The sequence below is a fragment of the Oryzias latipes genome, chromosome 23, assembly GCF_053564925.1.
Source record: "Oryzias latipes strain Hd-rR chromosome 23, Olatipes_Hd-rR_3.1".
Classification (NCBI taxonomy): Eukaryota; Metazoa; Chordata; class Actinopteri; order Beloniformes; family Adrianichthyidae; genus Oryzias; species Oryzias latipes.
In genome coordinates, this window is record NC_136259.1 from 1,701,688 (window position 1) to 1,719,039 (window position 17,352).

The 17,352-nt window shown below is 43.7% G+C and overlaps 1 protein-coding gene across 26 annotated transcripts in view; it reads left to right on the forward strand.

Annotated features, from left to right (window-relative positions):
• lrmp (lymphoid-restricted membrane protein) overlaps positions 1-17,352 on the forward strand; it is a 44,864-nt gene that overhangs the window by 8,985 nt on the left and 18,527 nt on the right. For 13 of the 26 annotated variants that reach the window (XM_078941747.1, XM_023952292.2, XM_078941732.1 and 10 more), the window contains exons 5-20: positions 1,119-1,180; positions 2,091-2,166; positions 2,304-2,462; positions 2,537-2,654; positions 4,957-5,007; positions 5,095-5,172; positions 5,328-5,384; positions 7,106-7,165; positions 7,907-7,971; positions 8,063-8,156; positions 8,834-8,968; positions 10,361-10,462; positions 12,038-12,189; positions 12,775-12,886; positions 15,513-15,768; positions 16,416-16,450. In XM_078941747.1, the coding sequence (XP_078797873.1) occupies positions 1,119-1,180; positions 2,091-2,166; positions 2,304-2,462; positions 2,537-2,654; positions 4,957-5,007; positions 5,095-5,172; positions 5,328-5,384; positions 7,106-7,165; positions 7,907-7,971; positions 8,063-8,156; positions 8,834-8,968; positions 10,361-10,462; positions 12,038-12,189; positions 12,775-12,886; positions 15,513-15,768; positions 16,416-16,450 (1,612 nt within the window). Of the gene's footprint in view, positions 1-1,118; positions 1,181-2,090; positions 2,167-2,303; positions 2,463-2,536; positions 2,655-4,956; positions 5,008-5,094; positions 5,173-5,327; positions 5,385-7,105; positions 7,166-7,906; positions 7,972-8,062; positions 8,157-8,833; positions 8,969-10,360; positions 10,463-12,037; positions 12,190-12,774; positions 12,887-15,512; positions 15,769-16,408; positions 16,451-17,352 lie in introns of all 26 variants that reach the window. The other 13 variants (XM_078941724.1, XM_078941721.1, XM_078941731.1 and 10 more) reach the window with 1 other exon arrangement.

The following is a 17,352-nucleotide window of genomic DNA, read 5'->3' on the forward strand; positions in this document are numbered from 1 at the left end:
GCAGTTTCCAGCTTTTTCTGCAACAATTATCTCAAAAATGCATGTGAGATTGTGGAGGGGCTGTAGATCAATACAGACTATGAGTTTCTCCTTTTTTTAAATTTTTGGATGCTGGTGTGCCGCGGGATTTTTTTTAAGGTTAAAGTGTGCTGTGGCTCAGAAAAGGTTGAAAAACACTGGTCTAGGACATAGTTCCTGCAGAGCAGAAGTCGTTCATTAGAAATTTACTTCTGAGTCGTGGGCAAACCGTTGGCCTGGAACAGTCCCCTCCCCGTTGGTGAGAGCTCTCTGTCTACACACTCTTCCGCTAGCGATCCCGCCGTACAGTTTTGAGCCAGATGTCGGCTCAGACGAGGAATACAAAACCAAACATGGATCTAGTCGTCTGCAAGGGGATGCATCAGAATGGAGCGGAGCAGGAATCGCGTGCCCCCCCCCCCCAATGTAATTTCTACAATTTCTCCAAATCTTTTTCCAAAGAAGCTTCTGCTCCTGATTCACAACAATTTAGAGGAATACTCAGAAATGTCATTTTGAGCTTCATTTTCTTAATACGTGTCCTGCATCCTCAGAAAAATGCTACAAGAACATCTTAAAAACACCATCTTCACTGGAGCAGGTCTTTAACTTTGAACAAATATGAATTTATTGCACAAATGACATCATAGAATGGGCGACACCCACAAGGAGCGAAAGGCGGAACCTCAGAGGTCGAGTAGTCTTTCTTCTGGTTTGGAAAAGAGTTCAGGAAAATAACAATTTCATTTAAAAAAATCATTTTGTGTTGTGCCAACGGTAATATATGATTATATACGTGGATATAGTTTACTGTAGAATAGCATGGTAAGCCTTTTAAGTTGAATGAGGCTTTTGTGTGGCTGTGGTTGACATTTCTCCTGTGGTGAACTAAGCGCCGACACAGTTTCCACCTCTGACTGTTCTGCCTCTGATCAATTACCCTAGGATGGGTAATTGGATTGGACTGATCTAGGCTTCTTGGTAACAATCTAAAAAATCCTTTTAACCTTTCTCCAAGTCTCAAATATTAGATTATCTCAAATGTTATTAAAAACACCAAAACAGTCTTTAAAATTATGTTTCTGTTTTTTGTTTTTCAGTGAGGAGGAATCTGACGATATTACCCACGAAGACTCTGTGAAAGTGAGAGACGGTGTGCCAGGTATTTTCTCATATCAATCTTTAAGTCTATTTAAAGGCCTGAAGGGAAATAAATATATTGCAGCAGCTTAGGTCACCTCCGGGGTTAAATGGGTAAATATTTGATCTAACTATGATGTTCACTTAACAGCTGACTGTGAGCCTCACCTATAGGGCAGAAGCTTTAAAGAGATGGACTCAATGCAGCCGACTTAAAAGATTTATGTTTACTATTACCATTTATTCCTACTGCAAGTCACTTCAGAGTACAGTACAGATCACAGCAGCCAAAAAATGTACAATAATAAAGAAAAATATCATACAAGTTGCACTTTTGAGCAACTCTCACTGAATACAGTTTAAAGTCACCTCCGCCTCCTTTCTTTAGACACGCGTCAGACTTGCTGCTGCTCGTCCAACAACGTGTTCATGAACTAGACGCTACTGACGTGTGACACGTTGCCTCATTTGAAAAATATGCTGGATACATTATGCCCGTGTCATAAAAATAAAGTTTAACCTCAAACACGAGTTTATTCAAACACTCTACCTGTTGACAGAGGAGTTTATTCAAACACACCACCTGTTCAGAGTTTATTCAAACAAACTACCTGTTCACAGAGGAGTTTATTCAAACACACCACCTGTTCAGAGTTTATTCAAACAAACTACCTGTTCACAGAGGAGTTTATTCAAACACACCACCTGTTCAGAGTTTATTCAAACAAACTACCTGTTCATAGAGGAGTTTATTCAAACAAACTACCTGTTCACAAAGGAGTTTGTGCCAAACCCTAGTTGAAACAGAATCCTCTCAGCAGATGACATCATATCTGTTCTCTCAGAAACCTGTTTCCACTTATTCCACACATCCACACCAAGCACCCATCTATACAGTCCTAAATATTTTGTATTTATTCTGTTTTTTTTAGACAGGAAGTCCATGCTGCTAAATATGACCTCAGGAAGCTTGGAGGCCTTTGGAGGGGAGCCGTCCAAAGTAGAATTGTAGGTTTTTTTCTTGTTTGTGCAATTCAGCCCTAGACGATAGGTTTGCTTTATACATCCTTTGTAAGACGCTTTAAGATGAGCTTGGTTGTAAATGGCAGAGCGCTTTGTGTAAAAGTTGGAACGTCTTCCCTCAGTGAGACATCAGAGCTGGTGTACTGTGTTGCTGATCTCCAAATGAGCAACCAGAAGCTCCAGGAGGAGGTCAGGAGGCTGAAGCAGGTGGTGGAGGCCATGGAGGAGAGCAACCAGAAGCTTGCTGAGGAAAATGAGGAGCTACGCTCGCAGGCGAGGATGTAAGAAGCTCCCAGCCTGCCCCGTCTCTTCAGGCATGCTGGCGTTCACGAATGCAGTTTGTTCTGTGATGCAGAAACCAGCAGATGGCTCAGAAAGAGAAGCTGCTGGAGGAGGAGGTGGAGGAGATGAAGGCCACGCTGAGCTGCACCGAGGAAGGAAGAGCTCGAGCCTCTGCGCGCAGCAAGCATGTGGTCAGTCGTCTCGTGACTCGGAACCCCAACTATTATGTTTAGTTCAGTTTCACTGGTTTGTGGTTTTAATCGAGATAAATGTGTTTGCAAGCAAATGACAAAGTTAACCAGCCTTAACGGACCCAATGTGGCTGGTTAACCTCAAACTTTCTATCTTTTTGCATTTGCAGTTTGTGACTTTCAGTGAGCTCAAAGCAAAGCTGTAGCCACTTCTAATAAGACCCAGACTTTGGCTCTATGCACACTCACCAATGTTACTGTTCTGTGCAGTTTCAGCAAATATTACAAAAACATTTGGATAAAATAACTGAAAGGAGAATTATCAAGACGGTAAACTGGAGTGTTTGAGTTTTGAAGGTAAAGCAAGGCGATGTTTTAAATGGGAGATAGTTGAGATCATTTTGGAAGCTGGCCAAATAGGAAGTTCCCGCAAAATCCCCAGGAGATCTGACATAAACGGCTGTTACCAAGTCATTCTATTTTTAGAATAACTATTCTTGCTCCGACACCTTTTTTATCTTCTTGATAAAGTTTTTTTCATAATATTTTTTCATAAGTTATAAGCCGGCTAACCTGATGGCTTCATCAAAGTAGAGGGTCTTGTTGAACGTTTGAACGATTTCAAGTGGAAGGGGTGTGGATTTCCAAAAGCTCATTCCTGATTGGCTAGAGTGGTTGTCATAGAAACAATGACTTGGACCGAATCTCTGCTGACTGACGTTGTCTGGCTCCAATATGGTGAAGAAATGGTAACTGAATGGACTTCATTTGGTTGGAGCCGCATGTGAACCATTTTCAATGGAATGACGTCACACCCGCTCAGTCCAGTGCTCTTATACAGTCATTTGGGACTGCCGACTGCTCCCAACATGTTAAAGCCGTCTTAGGTTTGAAAAAATGTAGAGGTTGTCAATGTAGGAGCTGAAGAAGAGACGAGACATTCTCCTTGTTCTTGATTTAAAAAAACTGGCAGCAGTGTTTAGGATCGATCAGAAGGCCTTTCCAGGGCCTGCGGGGGATGAGGCTGTAATTTAGCTTTTTTCAAGAGAACCATCAGTAACTTTCTGCCTGGTCTTCTCTGCTTTTAGTCTTGTCTTTGCTTTAGGGAAAAAGGAATTGGGCTTCAGAAATGAAGCTTCTCTTCACCAAACCTCCACATCCAGTTGTAAATATGAACCAAAACTCCAAAGTACCAAATGTTGCAGTTCCTCCAACGACCATTGGAAGCTTAGTAATCTCCCATTTTATGTCTAAAAATGTAAATAGCTTCAGCATTCTGCCAGCATTTCCTAAGGTTCATTGTGTTATTTTTTTTTAAATTGGAGTTTCTTTTTAATGAACTGTTCTTATCTTATTATCTTTTGCATAATTAGGGGCGTAGGTTTGTTTGAACGGCCGATGAGGGTACCCATATTGGGGTCACTTATAATAAAAACCTCCACTCCTGGCTTTAGGGCGTTGAGAACAAAATGGCATTAAGTGTGAGGTTTCTCCGCTGTGTAATCTAGAACTGGCTGATACGCATAGCGGCGAGATGAATCTGTCAGATGAAAACATGATTAAAAGTTCCTCCGTCATTTGTTTTTCTTGTTTAATTGGACCCGTGAGTTCCAGGTTTGTCATGTTATCGGTGTGCCGTCAACAGAAACCTTCCATGTGCGTTCTGTTCACGGTTCTTTCTGAGTGACTGACCTCAGGTCAGAACATGAGGCACGCTAGCATCTCCATTATCTGCTAGGAATCCGAAAATTTAGGAGAAATTCAAACTTCTCTGTTTGGTGGAATACAGATGTGCAGTGAGAGAGGATGTTCGATCGGCCGTTCTGCATGTCAATCAGGGGATATACTTTACAGCGAGGAAGATGATTGGCTGACGGCAATTTAAAAAAAATGTCCCCATATTTCTTTATTTTTGATGACCCACAATCTATTCACACCTCCTTTGATTGTGATTACCATAGACCAGGGCCCCCTAGGTCTGTGCTCAATGAGTGACATGCTTGTGTAAAACCGCATATCATCTGCATAACTGATAAATTATGAGTGTGCATTTATATAATCCAGAGGTGTACATATTACAAACCAGTGGTCCAAGAATGGAACCCTGGGGTGCTCCCCCCGACATGTCAGTGGGTTCTGTTGTGTTTGAATTCTGCAGGTGCTACACCAAAAAATGCAAGGATAATCAAAGATGAAATCAAAGATCTTTTTTTTTTTAAACAATTTAACATAAATGATGTTGGTAAACATTTGAAAGTTAAGTTTCAAAAAACCTAAATTCTGTTCTGTGATTCCCTTTCAGGAAAGAGAGAACCAGAGTCTGATTGCAAAGATTTCCTCCCTTCAGGATGAGGTATTCCCTCACAAGCTGATTTCCTGCAACAGTCCTGTCAATTCTTTCTGCCAGAGCAACTGTTTAGGTTTTTAATTCTTTCCTCAGAACTTTAAGATCACCATGGAGACAGACGAGCTTCAAAAGAGGATAAAGGAGCTGTGTGATGTTAATGCTGACCTTCAGGTATTTGGATTGTTGCACTTTATTTTACTTTATTCTGTGATTTTACACCTTACCTGTCTTTTTTCTATGACCTACCTGTGAAGTTTATTCCATCAACTATTTTTATATTATTACCACAATATTGTTAAGTAAAGTTTCTCTTTTGTTCCTTTCAGGTACAGATTCATGCCCTGGATGTCAGTCTTCATGAAAAGGAATCTGCAATTCTGGAGGTGAGGGTCTTTGCTGTTTACAGTACATAATCACAATTATTTAGAAAAGGTGATTTAAATCCTTTTTATTAAAAAAAGTCTTTAGATTTATGCTTCAGAATATCAGAACACGTGTTCCTTAAAAACTTTTTCAGTAGATTCAAATGGCATCTCTCTACATACAAACAAAGTTAGGGTGAGCAAATTTAACATAACAATAGTGTTGATATATTTTGATAAATTACTGTAGTTTTCTTGTTTTTGTTTGAAATTCATTTAAGGCACTTACAATAATCAGAAACATAAATGTCAAGAATACCAAACAAAGGACGTGTGTTTTTTCATGTACATAAATAAAAGTGTTTACACAAAACAGGACTGATGACATGAGAAACGTCCAGATTTTCCATAAAGAAGAGAACATCAGGTAAAGAAAAAAAGAGGGAAAATTGAAAGCTTTGAGTGAATATTATTCCAGAATATGTTTATCTGGTTGCAACTATGTAATAAATGTTCTAAAGTTTCAGATAAACAGAAAATAAATGGTTCGGATTGAATCTTTTATGTAAAAAATCTCCAACCGGGTAAATTCTTCATATTATTTTAAAATGCGTTTCTTTCATTTTAGGTACAAGTGGGTATTTTGAAAATGTTTTGTCTATCGGGGGGGGGATTAGGTCGCGTCTATTGTTTGTACTAAAGTTGCAGAACATTTTTTGTTTAAAGGTTCGAGTTTCTGATTTATTGTTGCATTTTTATCTCTCATGGGGAAATCAGTAATGGGCCGCTCTGGGATTGTATTGTTTTGTAATATTTATTATGAATAAGATGAAGTAAAGCTTTGGGAATCGCTTTACAGACTTTGTTATAGCAGTTACTAGAATCATTTTCAGGGCCTACCTTCACCCACGATGGGCTCAGTGACCCTGAAAGTGACATAACGGGCTTAGAAGACGGATGGATTGCTTTAATTCAAGCAATCCCAACAAACCAACTAAAGAAGACAAACAAAAGAATTTAAATCTTGTTTATGATTATCAAATTTTTCTGAGTTTAGGTCTGCATAATTTTTCCTGAGGTGCGATGTATAGTTTGACAAATTCTACCAACGAAAGAGCTTGAAGAGAAGCAGGAAGCAGCTGAATTGTATATTCCCACTTCTTTTTCCCTCCACATAGTTACCAGTCAACTCTTGTTGTTGGTTCAATGACATCCTTGATGCACTCTTGACCTGAACAGCGTCACACTGCACCTTCCAAACCCTTTGACACTGCCTTCTTTTCAATGTCAGAACTCTTTAGTGTAAATCAGCCGATTCTGTGGTGAGGAAAAGAGGCTTTCTGCTGCCATGCAACACTTTGCTTTAGTGTTGTTTGCTGCAAAGCTGCAATGAAAAGCCACAGAAACGGTCAGAGACCTTCTGGTGTGTCACAGAGCGTCTGCTCTTTGGGTGGTGGCGGCTACATCTCCGGTGTTGAGGGGTGAAAGCTTCCAAAATGGGAAAACATAGCAGAAAAACAATTCAACCTTTAAAAAACAAAAGAATTAGAAATCTTTTGGTGGCGTTGGACTATAATCCTAGCAATGGCAGCCGTTTTTATGTTAGGCCAGTGGAAACGGCCCACAGAACGGGTCATTGTTGGGCCTTTGACTGCCTTCATGTTGTCTCTTCCTATCCACGTACGTGAATTGTCTTTCTTTGTCTTGTTATTTTACAAACATAAATCTGTTTCCTCCCACAGAGGGACCGGCAGGTGGAGGAGCTGAAGGCCACAATAGAGGAGTACACGGCCATCACACAGGTCAGGCTGTGCGTCAGCGTCCCACTGCTCTCGTTTGCTGTTTTACTTTTTCTTTCTTTTTCCTTTAAGCCAAAAAAACTGTTGTTTTTTTTTGGTTTAACTCCAAATCCAAACTGCTGCTTGTTTCTTTAATCAAAATCTGAGCAGGAAGTTCTGCTTTGAGTTTTTTATGCAGACCATTCTTCTGTAAACTGAGGTGGTCCTAAAATCGTACTTTTCGGATGCCGTAATAATAATAATAAAACATTTACGTCCTGTTTTGTGGTTTTAACTGCAATAAATAAGATGGACACTAAGTTGACAAATTGTTAGCAGACTGCAGGAAAGTATTTCCTAAAAACTGGTAGAAAGCAGTTTGAAGGGAGAAAAATGTAGATCTATTGACTTACAAGATAAGGACTGAACATGAATGATGTCTGCAAAAAAGGGAGGGAATTGAGCTTTTTATTCCAACAGCAGCATAAAGAGTTTTACAGTGAAAAACATTACAGCAAAGGGTTGTGTTGAGTTTTATGTGGGTTTTTTTGTCTGTTTGAGTTGCTTGTTCTTGGTGAGAAACCTTTAAAACAGTTTAGGGCAGCAGAACAGGTTTGAGGTTTGACTCTGGGACACAAAGCAGCAGCAGCAGCAGCAGCAGCAGCTGCCTTGTTGCCCAAAGGGTTGATGGGAAGACGCCCGTCCGTAGAGCTCCTGCTCTCATGTTTGAGTGACGGCTGTTGGGTTGTGTGTTGTGGCCTCCAGCTGCTGAGGACGGAAAAGAGCAAACTGGAGAACCAGATGCAGATGATCCTTCCAGACCTGGCAGGGTAAATTCCAGAAGAACAGATTCTACGTGTTCTTGAAGAACTTGTGTCTCAAACGGGTGAATTATTTGTCTTTTCCTCCGGTTGCTCCCAGGTCCAGCCTGTCTCTGTGTGGAGCCTACAGGCTGAATCAGAGCAGCTCCGGATCCCTGCAGACGGAGCTGGCGTTGGCACAGTCGCCACTGGAGGTCAGCACCTCACTGCTCCTCGCCACCTTCTGCCTCACTTTGACTTTACTGCATCTCCTCTCATTCCTCGCTCCACTGATATTAGTCACGCCGCCTGCAAAACCCATTTGTTGGGGTTTGAACCCAAACAAACCTGTGATGGCGCTGATTAGAGCTGGAGGAAGACGCCAGACGAACGTCAGTCAGTGCTGGAAAGGGGAGGATTCTACATTAAGACCAAGCGAAGGACGAGAAACGTCTGGCTAAACTCTAGCAGGAACCTTCCAGCTTTAAAATATCAAGAGAGACTTTAAGATAGAACAGATTTTTAAAAAAAAAAGGTGATTCCAAACAAGATAAATGTCGCCCTATGCAGAGGAAGAATGTGGAGCCATCTCTGCAGGAAGTTTTTCTCAAGAGTTCTGGATTAGTAAAACATAGAAACACCACAGCAAAAGGCAGATGACCACTGAAGGTCAACTGTGATCATATTAGCAACCAGAATAAACCTAGAAACTCTGTTTTCTATCTATGCAACTTTCCCTGGTTTTGTTGTTTTAGTCGTCAAGTTTCTCCGAAGATTCCCTCCATCAGCATCGAACCTCCTCCTGTGGTTCAAGCGTCACAGAGGACTCTGAGGGAAAGAATATTAAAGAAATCTGGTTCCCTGAAGCCCAACTCCTGCTCTGGTCTTCCAGGCTCCTCATCTGTCGGCAGCGACGAGTCAGGCCTCTGCTTTGGACGAGACGCTGGACAGGGAGGTGCTGCTGCTCCTGCAGGGACCCGACCCCGAACACACGGCTCTGGAGTTCAGAAACCTCCTCAACAAGATGGTAACTCTCCCAGATTAGTTCAACTTCTGAGCTTTGATATCAAAGTGCTGATGTTTGCAGTCAAAGTGATTGGAGGGATGGGAGTCAGACCCGGAGGTTGCATTGAGGGTTTCATGCTGTGGTCACACCGGGCCGCGACGTGCGGTCAGGTGAGGCAAGTGAGGCTCGGCCTCCGTCATGGGGGCCCCAGCCCCACTCATCCCTGCCTCCTGCCGTCTCAGAGAGGAGCTGCAACTTCTGCACATCTTGAGGGTCATTTGTGGGCCTTTGCACTCATGACCTGAACCAGGATGTGGGGCAGATGTTACCCTTGGTGGGACATTGTTTTATTATTTGGTGGTCACGGTGAGCTGGAAACTGTTGTCAGGTCTCACTTTAGCATAAACTATTTTTTTCAATGAAACACTTGCCAACAAAGAATCGCCTTCTGCTTCCAGCTGGTTTTGAAGTTCTGACATGTTGTTCCGTCCTTTGATTTAAGTAGAAGGTCTCTGTTTTTAGCAGAGAACAGGCTGATCTTCAGTCTGGAGGAACTGCGTGGGGGCATGCAAGTCCAACAGCAACTTTCCTTTTATCGCCTCAGTTAGTTACTGCAGTTCTTCTGCTTCACATGAGTGTTTTGCTGCAGTGGGAGGGGCTTATGAGGACTTCAAAGACTTCTTTGTTTAGGACTTTAATGAAACGTTCTGATCAGAACAAACTCTACCTCCTTCAGCAGATCTGCTCGTTTCCTTTTTTTTTGTGGAAAGAGCTTTTAAAAATGCTCTCCTCTATGTTCACTCTTCCAAAAAGGGGTTTATTTAATTCTTTTTAAAAAATTTGTTCATTTACATAAATTCCCAAATGCTCACATCTGAGATTAATGACGCTCTGAATTAGTCACAGGTGCTTTTTTTTACACACCAATAAAGTAGAAGGTCAGCAGAATTCAGCTCGCTCAGATTTCCATCCAGCTGGATCTAAACGGCTCGTCTTCGTGTCAGAATGTTTTTTATCAATGACATCAAAGTAAAAAGCGTTGAAGTGTTGTCTTCTGTCATTTTCTGTTTTTAATAGTCACTTTTACCTTTTAAGACATCATACAGAAGTAGAGAAAATATAACATTTGCCAAACATCTGTGGCCAAAACCAAGTAAAGTAAATGTCAATAAAAAAATGTCCATGATGAAGAGAAATTGATTATTTATTCAGTCATGATTGTTTTAAAGTTTTGTTCTAGTTGGATTTTGAGTAAAAAGTTACAGAATCAAAGTTTTGTCATTAATTTATCAGTGGGTTCGGATGCCTGAAGGATTTGGTATTTAGACAGAAAAACCAGGAGTTTGACACGTTTGTGACTTTGGAGTTTGCTTGTATTTCTGGATTTATCTTTAAGAATTTCTTCTCTTCTAGAAAAAGGATTTGGAAGAAGAAAGCTGCTCTGTTGTTTCCACTGTTGGGAGCTTTTTGGGAGAGAACTCAACGGCGGGCAGCGGCGTGGACCCTCGTCTGCAGGTCAGAGCCTCTTTAAGGTTCAACATTTGTTTAGATTGTTTATGTTTACAGTTCAGTAACACTCGTTAACACAACTCGACCAATCATACGGCAGCATCTCGATGCATGTAGACGTGGTCCAGACGTCCTGCTGCTGTTCAAACCGAGATCAGAATGAGGAAGAAAGGTGATTGAAGTGACTGAATGTGGTTGTTGGTGCCAGATGGTCATGTGATTGTAGAAACTGCTGATCTACTGGGATTTTCACCCACAACCTTCTCTAGGGTTTACAGAGAATGGTCTTTAAAAGAGAAAATATCCAGTGAGCAGCAGTTCTGTGGGTAGAAATGTCTTGTTGATCCCAGAGGTCAGAGGTCAGACTGGTTCTAGCTGATAGAAAGACAACAGGAACTCAAAGAACCTCTGGTTCCAACCGAGGTCTGCAGAAGAGCATCTCTGAAAGAACAACACGTCCAACCTGGAGGCAGATGGACTACAGCAGCAGAAGACCACACCGGGTACCACTGCTGTCAGCTAAGAGCAGGAAACTGAGGCTACAATTCACACAGACTCACCAAAACTGGACCATAGAAGATGGAAAAACCTTGTCTGGTCTGATGAGTCTCCATTTCTGCTGCCACATTCAGATGGTAAGGTCAGAATTTGGGGTCAACAACATGAGAGCATGGATCCATCCTGCTTCGTTCAGGCTGGTGGTGGTGGTGTCATGACCACAGTGGACCATCTTCTGATGCTACTTCCAGCAGGATAAGGCTCCATGTCATAGAGCTGGAATCATCTCTGACTGGTTTCTAGAACATGACGATGAGTTCTCTGGACTCAAACGGCCTCCACAGTCACCAGAACCCCATAGAGAACCTTTGGGATGTGGTGGAACGGGAGACCAGCATCATGGATGTTCAGCCGACAAATGTGCAGCAACTGTGATGCTGTCATGTCAACATGGACCAAAGTCTGAGGAATGTTTCCAGAACCTTGTTGAATCGGATCCACCAAGAATTAAGGCGGTTGTGAAGACAAAAGGGGGTCCAACCCAGTACCACCTTAGGGTCCTACTAAAGTGGCCGATGAGTGGACGGTACCTGTCGTTTTAAAGTGAAAAGTCTGGCACCAAAACAAAGTGATGCAGGTGATGTTTTTGTGTTTTTTGTTGTTTTTTTCTAGCGTGAATCACAGATTTATATAAAGTGAGCTCAGTCACCCCCCCCCCCCTCTCTCTCTCCACATGTTGCATTCTTCCTTACTCTCTCTCTGCTTTTTCTCTCCTTTCCACCCACCGTTTCTCCTCCAGAGAAGCCACTTACATAACTAACTCTGATCTGTGCCGTTTACTCTGCACTGTCAACGCGGCCCACTCCCCTCCTCCGCCACTTCTCCCACCCCTCCCCTCCCCGGTCGCCGCTTTGCATTCATTAGCACCAACATACAGGATTTAACGCATCAAATGAGACGGAATGCGGCGGCCGCGGGAACTCGCAGGGATGCCGCTGAAAGGGTTTTCTGTCGGGGTGTTCGGAGCGGACCGTAACCACAAGCGGGCGACCGGCTGACCCTCCGCCTCTTTCCCACCCATAGACAGTGCGGGCCGAGCTGGACGCCCGCAGAGCGGACTGGGCCGCCAGCCTGGACCAGCTGGCCGGGTACACGGACTCATTAGAGAAGGAGCTGATCAAAACGGCCAGCAACATGAGGAGGTCCCGCACGGAGATCCTCCACCTGTCAGTCAAGTGAGTAGATGGCATCAAATACGTTTCCCTATTTAGTACTAAACAAAAGTGTGTCCCTGAGTGACACCCACCCGTGTGAGGTCCAGCTCTCCCTGCTGACTGCACTGACAGAGGAGGAGGCCTTTAGGCAGATACAGGCCTCGCTCACCTCTCAAGACTCGCTTCAGTAAGTCCAGAGCCTTTTCTGGATTCTACTCTGAGGCGCGTGTTCACACACCTATAAAAGGTCCAAACTGGTGCAGCGTCTGACCAGACGAGCTGGACGTTCCCTCTCACTCCGGAACGGCGTTTTCTTCTGTGTTTTCTGACCCACAGAGGCAAAACGGCTTTCTGGATCGTCCTTTTTCTAGAGTTTGGGACTTCAGTTCAGCTTTAAAAGTGCTGATAATTCTAGAATCTTAGGGCTGAAGCTCCAGACAGAATCGACCGTCACCCTGGGAAACGGAATGGGACACTGCATGGGCCTGCGGACGGGGTACAGTTAGCCCTCCTGGAATGGCCTTTGGATTGACCGCTCGGCGCCTCTGGTTTGTTGTTTTGTTGCGTGTTTTCTTTCTGAAGTTGATGAGGATTGTGTCTCTGCAGGGTGCAGGAGCAGGAGAGCCAGAAGCGGCAGCTGTGCGAGGAGCTGGAGCGGCTGAAGGCCCCCCCGGACGGCACCGAGGTTTCCTGCCAGACTCCAGAACCAGAGGAAGAGGTTTGACAGAAAAGGAAGCATTTGCAACAAAATCAAGCTATGAATGTAGTGGGGGGGGCTTTGTTGGTGACTGCTGCAGATCGGCAGCCGTGACGCAGATCTCAGATGGAGAAGCTGCAGAGGTTCCAGCGCGAGCGAGTTGGCGTGTTCCCACACAGACCTTCATGCATGTATTCATGCGTCGGCTTCACGCAGCACCGCTTTTCAGAAAATGAAGCTTTGGGAGCAAAACATTTTCATTTTGATCCAAGTGTTCAGTCAAATGATGGCGGTTATCTTAGCGACCATGTTTTCCACACCATAAGGTGCACCCAGGAGCCCTAATTCAATTTCATTTTTTTGTAAGTCGTTGCGCCTAACAGTCCGTTGAGCTTGATGGGTGGATTCCTTCTGCTTGTTGTCACTGATGTGGAAGCCACTTTGAGATGTTTCTCTGGATGTTATTGTGAACACGCCAACTCTGTGTTAATGTGCTACTAACAGGGTTGAGAGCGTATGAGAAGTGAACTGAGTGACCCCTCCCCCTTCGCGTTGAAAACAGGAAGTAGCTGCTGGTCCCAAAACGCCGAAACCCAACAGACTTCAATAGAGACCTAAACAGCTGTTAGTCAGTCGTTTTATTTGTCGGGATGATCATTCCTGATCTGCTACATTCCTGACACATTCTTTTTCAGCCTTTTTTAATGATAGTTTTGCGCAATTTATTCCAACTATGAGCCGACCAATCGCCTCAATAAAGGTCGGTGGCCTCTCGTCGGACAATCAAAGGGTTTGATTGACAGATTCTCCTGAGACTGCTTTCAATAGAAGGGGTGTGGCTTTCTAATATGGTCACTCCTGAGTGGAGAGAGCGGTTGCCACAGAAATGCAGACTCAGACGTCACAGACCGATCGCGGTCAGGGTCCAACATGGCAGCAGACATCACGAGAAAATGGCGACGGAACTGAACCTGAATGATTTAGTGACATCACACTGGCAGTTCTCATTCACAGTCAATGCTTGGAGTGATCATCTCCCCACTAATGTTTGGTTTAGTGGTATCCGTCTGTTTTTCTATGTGTTGCTAACAGGTTGGCTAACGTTTCTAACGCCTGTAATGCGGCTAACGCTTCTTTCGTGGCCAGCATGTGCAGTGAGGGTAAAAAGTATTTGATCCCTGGCTGATTTAGTAGGTTTGCCCTCTGATACAGACATGATCATTCTACACTTTTAACGGTAGATGTATTCGAACATGGAGAGACGGAATATCTAAAGGAAAATCCAGAAAAGAACTTTAAAGAACTTGTACAAATATATTAGTATTTCTCTGAGGGAAATGAGTATTTGACCCCCTAGTAAGCATTAGGAGTTCTGGCTTTCCCCAACCAGTCAGACTCTCCCAATCAACTTGTTACCTGAATGAAAGACACCTGTTCCCAGAATCAGACCCTCCAACACGGGTTAGACCAAAGAACCCTCTCCCCCTCAGAGACGGGAGTGTTGACCTGCACAAACCTGGAATGGGCTACAGAAACATTAGCATGATGCTGATTTATTAAAGGAACAACCATTGGTGCAATTGTGAGGAGTAGAACAACATGACCATCAACAGACCTCGGTCTGGTGGTCCACAGAGGATTTCACCGCGTGGGGCGGCAATGATCACGAGAACAGTGAGAAACCGACCTGCGACCACACAGCAGGAGGTAGTGGATGACCACAAGGCAGCTGGGACCACAGCCACCATGAAAACAATTGGCAGCACTTTAAAATCCTGCAGTGCCCCAAAGGTACCCCTGCTTCAGAAGGCACATGTGGAGGCTCGCCTGAAGAATGCCAAAGATCACCTCAAGGATGCACAAAGTGATTGGGAGAAGGTTCTGTGGTCAGACCAGACCAGAATCCAACTATTTGGCCTAAACTCTACTCGTCATGTGAGGAGGGAGAAGAGTGCTGCCTATGATCAGAGGAACACTGTTCTCACCGGCAAACATGGAGGTGGAAACATCATGGTTTGGGGGCACAGGGCTGCTGCAGTGCATCAGTCCTGAGAGACAAGCTCCTCCCCTCTGCTGGGAAGCTGAAAACGGGCCGCGGCTGGCTCTTCCAACATGACGATGACCCAAAGCGGACAGCAAAGGCAACAAAGAGGAACCATGCTAAGGTCATGCAGTGGCCCACCCACTCTGGACCTCCATCCAATTGAAAATCTATGGAGAAAGCTGACGGTCCGAGTTGCTAAGCAACAGCCCACCAACCTTATTGATCAAGAGGATCTGTGGGCCAAAATCCCCCCGATATGCGTGTTAACCTTGTGTTTGACTACATCAGACGTTTGACGGCTGTGCCTGCAAACTAAGGCTTTGCCACCAAGTATGACATGCTGTTGGATAAAGGGATCAAATACTCATTTTCCTCAGTGAAATACTAATACATTTATACAAGTCACTAAATCAGCCAGGGATCAAATACTTTCTACTCTACTGTAGTGACAGACGGACCTAAATCGGACTCTTTTGACCCGCTTAATGCGTCTTACAGTGTGTGAAAATGGTTCTTAGGTTTGAGGCGGTTTCTTTACATGTGGGTACACTCACCTGCAGCTTCAGGTGTTCTGAAGTTTGACCTGTCGTGTCTTCCTTAAAGCTTCTAGAAGACTTGGACTGGGAGGAGGAGGAGTTTGCCCTCCAAGACTTCCTGAAGAACGAACCGGCAGAGTCTAACTGTGGAGCCCAGGAGAGGGAAATGTCCAACAGCCGGCCAGAAGCTGCAGGAAAACCGCCTGACAGGTGTGACGAGGAAGAGGAGAAGGAGGAAGAGGAAGAGAGGGACTCCTCAACTCCTCTGTCTGCTGTCCTCCTGGCAGCTCCTGCTGTTCAGGCCTCTGTGGAAGACGATCGAGGTGAGAAGCGAAAACTTGATTAAGAATCAGTACGGATTTTCTTGTTAACGATCTATTCAATACAAATGTTTATTATTTGCATAATTTTGTGGAATATTTGATGCTCAGAGGATCAGCTTTTATCTGTGAAGCAGCCAAACGGATCAAATGAACTTATTTGCATCAAGTGTTTAGTAAAACAAACACATTTTTGTCGTTTTTTGACTTTAACCTTCAGATAAATGCTTTAATAGCACCGGTGACCTAAAAGAGAGGATTGTGGGTCGGTAATTATCTTCCGTATGGACGCCGTAGAAGGCAGCAGCGCCTCGCTGCTGCCTTCTACGGCGCCTCCGGTTTGGGGCTCCAAAGGTGGAGGAGCAGAGACTGCTGGGAAAACCTTTTAAGGACAGCTGCAGCGGTCTGAGGCTGTAATCCTCATTCCCGTCTGCCTCAACGGATGGAGGCACAGAAACCCAAAACAAAGGCGTGAGAGGCTCATTAACGCCTGCCTCCCCCTTTCCTTATTATGGTAATGATGAGGTTTGAACCATCAACCCTGAGATCAAAGCTTTTCTTCAGAACGACCCGCCTGATTCGGTCTCTTTGTTTCTGTGGTCAGAAGCCTTGTTCGCTCACGGTAACCGTTTCCAATCGTTTTGTTTCAGACGCAGAGCCAGAGGTGAACCATCAACCTTTGCAGGTACGAGACAGCCGCTCCATCGTTTAAACATCCTTTTCTTCTGAGGACGCTTCATTTTTTAACCTGCGAACTGCATTTTTTTTTAAGCTTAAACGGCCAAAACAAACCAACCAAATCCTCTGGATAAGTTTGAGTTTTTCAAGTTTAGCATCAACTTATGTTTTAATTGGATAAACTCAACATTTCAATCCAACAATTAAGTTCAGAAAATATTCATTCATCAAATCAAATGACTCTGCTCCCTGACTATTGCTTTAGTGCCTTTGAGCAAACTCTCTTTCTGTGAAAGAGTTCACAGAAAGGTTCTTATTTCAAAGCTGCATCTGATTTTTACAGCATAATCCTGCATCTGTTGCAGTTTTTCAGAGTAAAGCTCCAGACTGAAGCATTTTTCTCTTGAAGATCCTTTTTTGTGTCACTTCTGTGATTAAACACCAACTGCAGGCAGGAGTTTGTAGATTTTTAGATTTGTCAAAAAAACCTTGAACCCCTTCATGCTGTAATTCCCAACGTACCGTTAAATCAGAATTCCACTTAATCACCTGTGAGGAATATATTTTAATATAATTGGAAAATAGAAGGGTTAACCGTTTGAGACTTTTCCTTAAAAAAAACGGTGAAAATGGTATTTTTGTTATTTTTAACGTGTTCTGGAGGCTGAAGTAAACATATAAAGAAAATTAAGATTAAACCTGCACTTCTGAGTATTTATCGTTCAAATCAGGGGCAGACGGAAAAACAATGAGCCTTATTTTGATGTAGAAAATACTCTGGGCGGGGCCACAAACTCTCTGCTCCGCCCCCTTTCTGATCATCCTCCTGCAGACCAACAGATCCATGAACGGCTTTGTTTTCCTGGTCTGAGCTGGAATCTGGATCAGAACTGGATCTATCTAAAATAG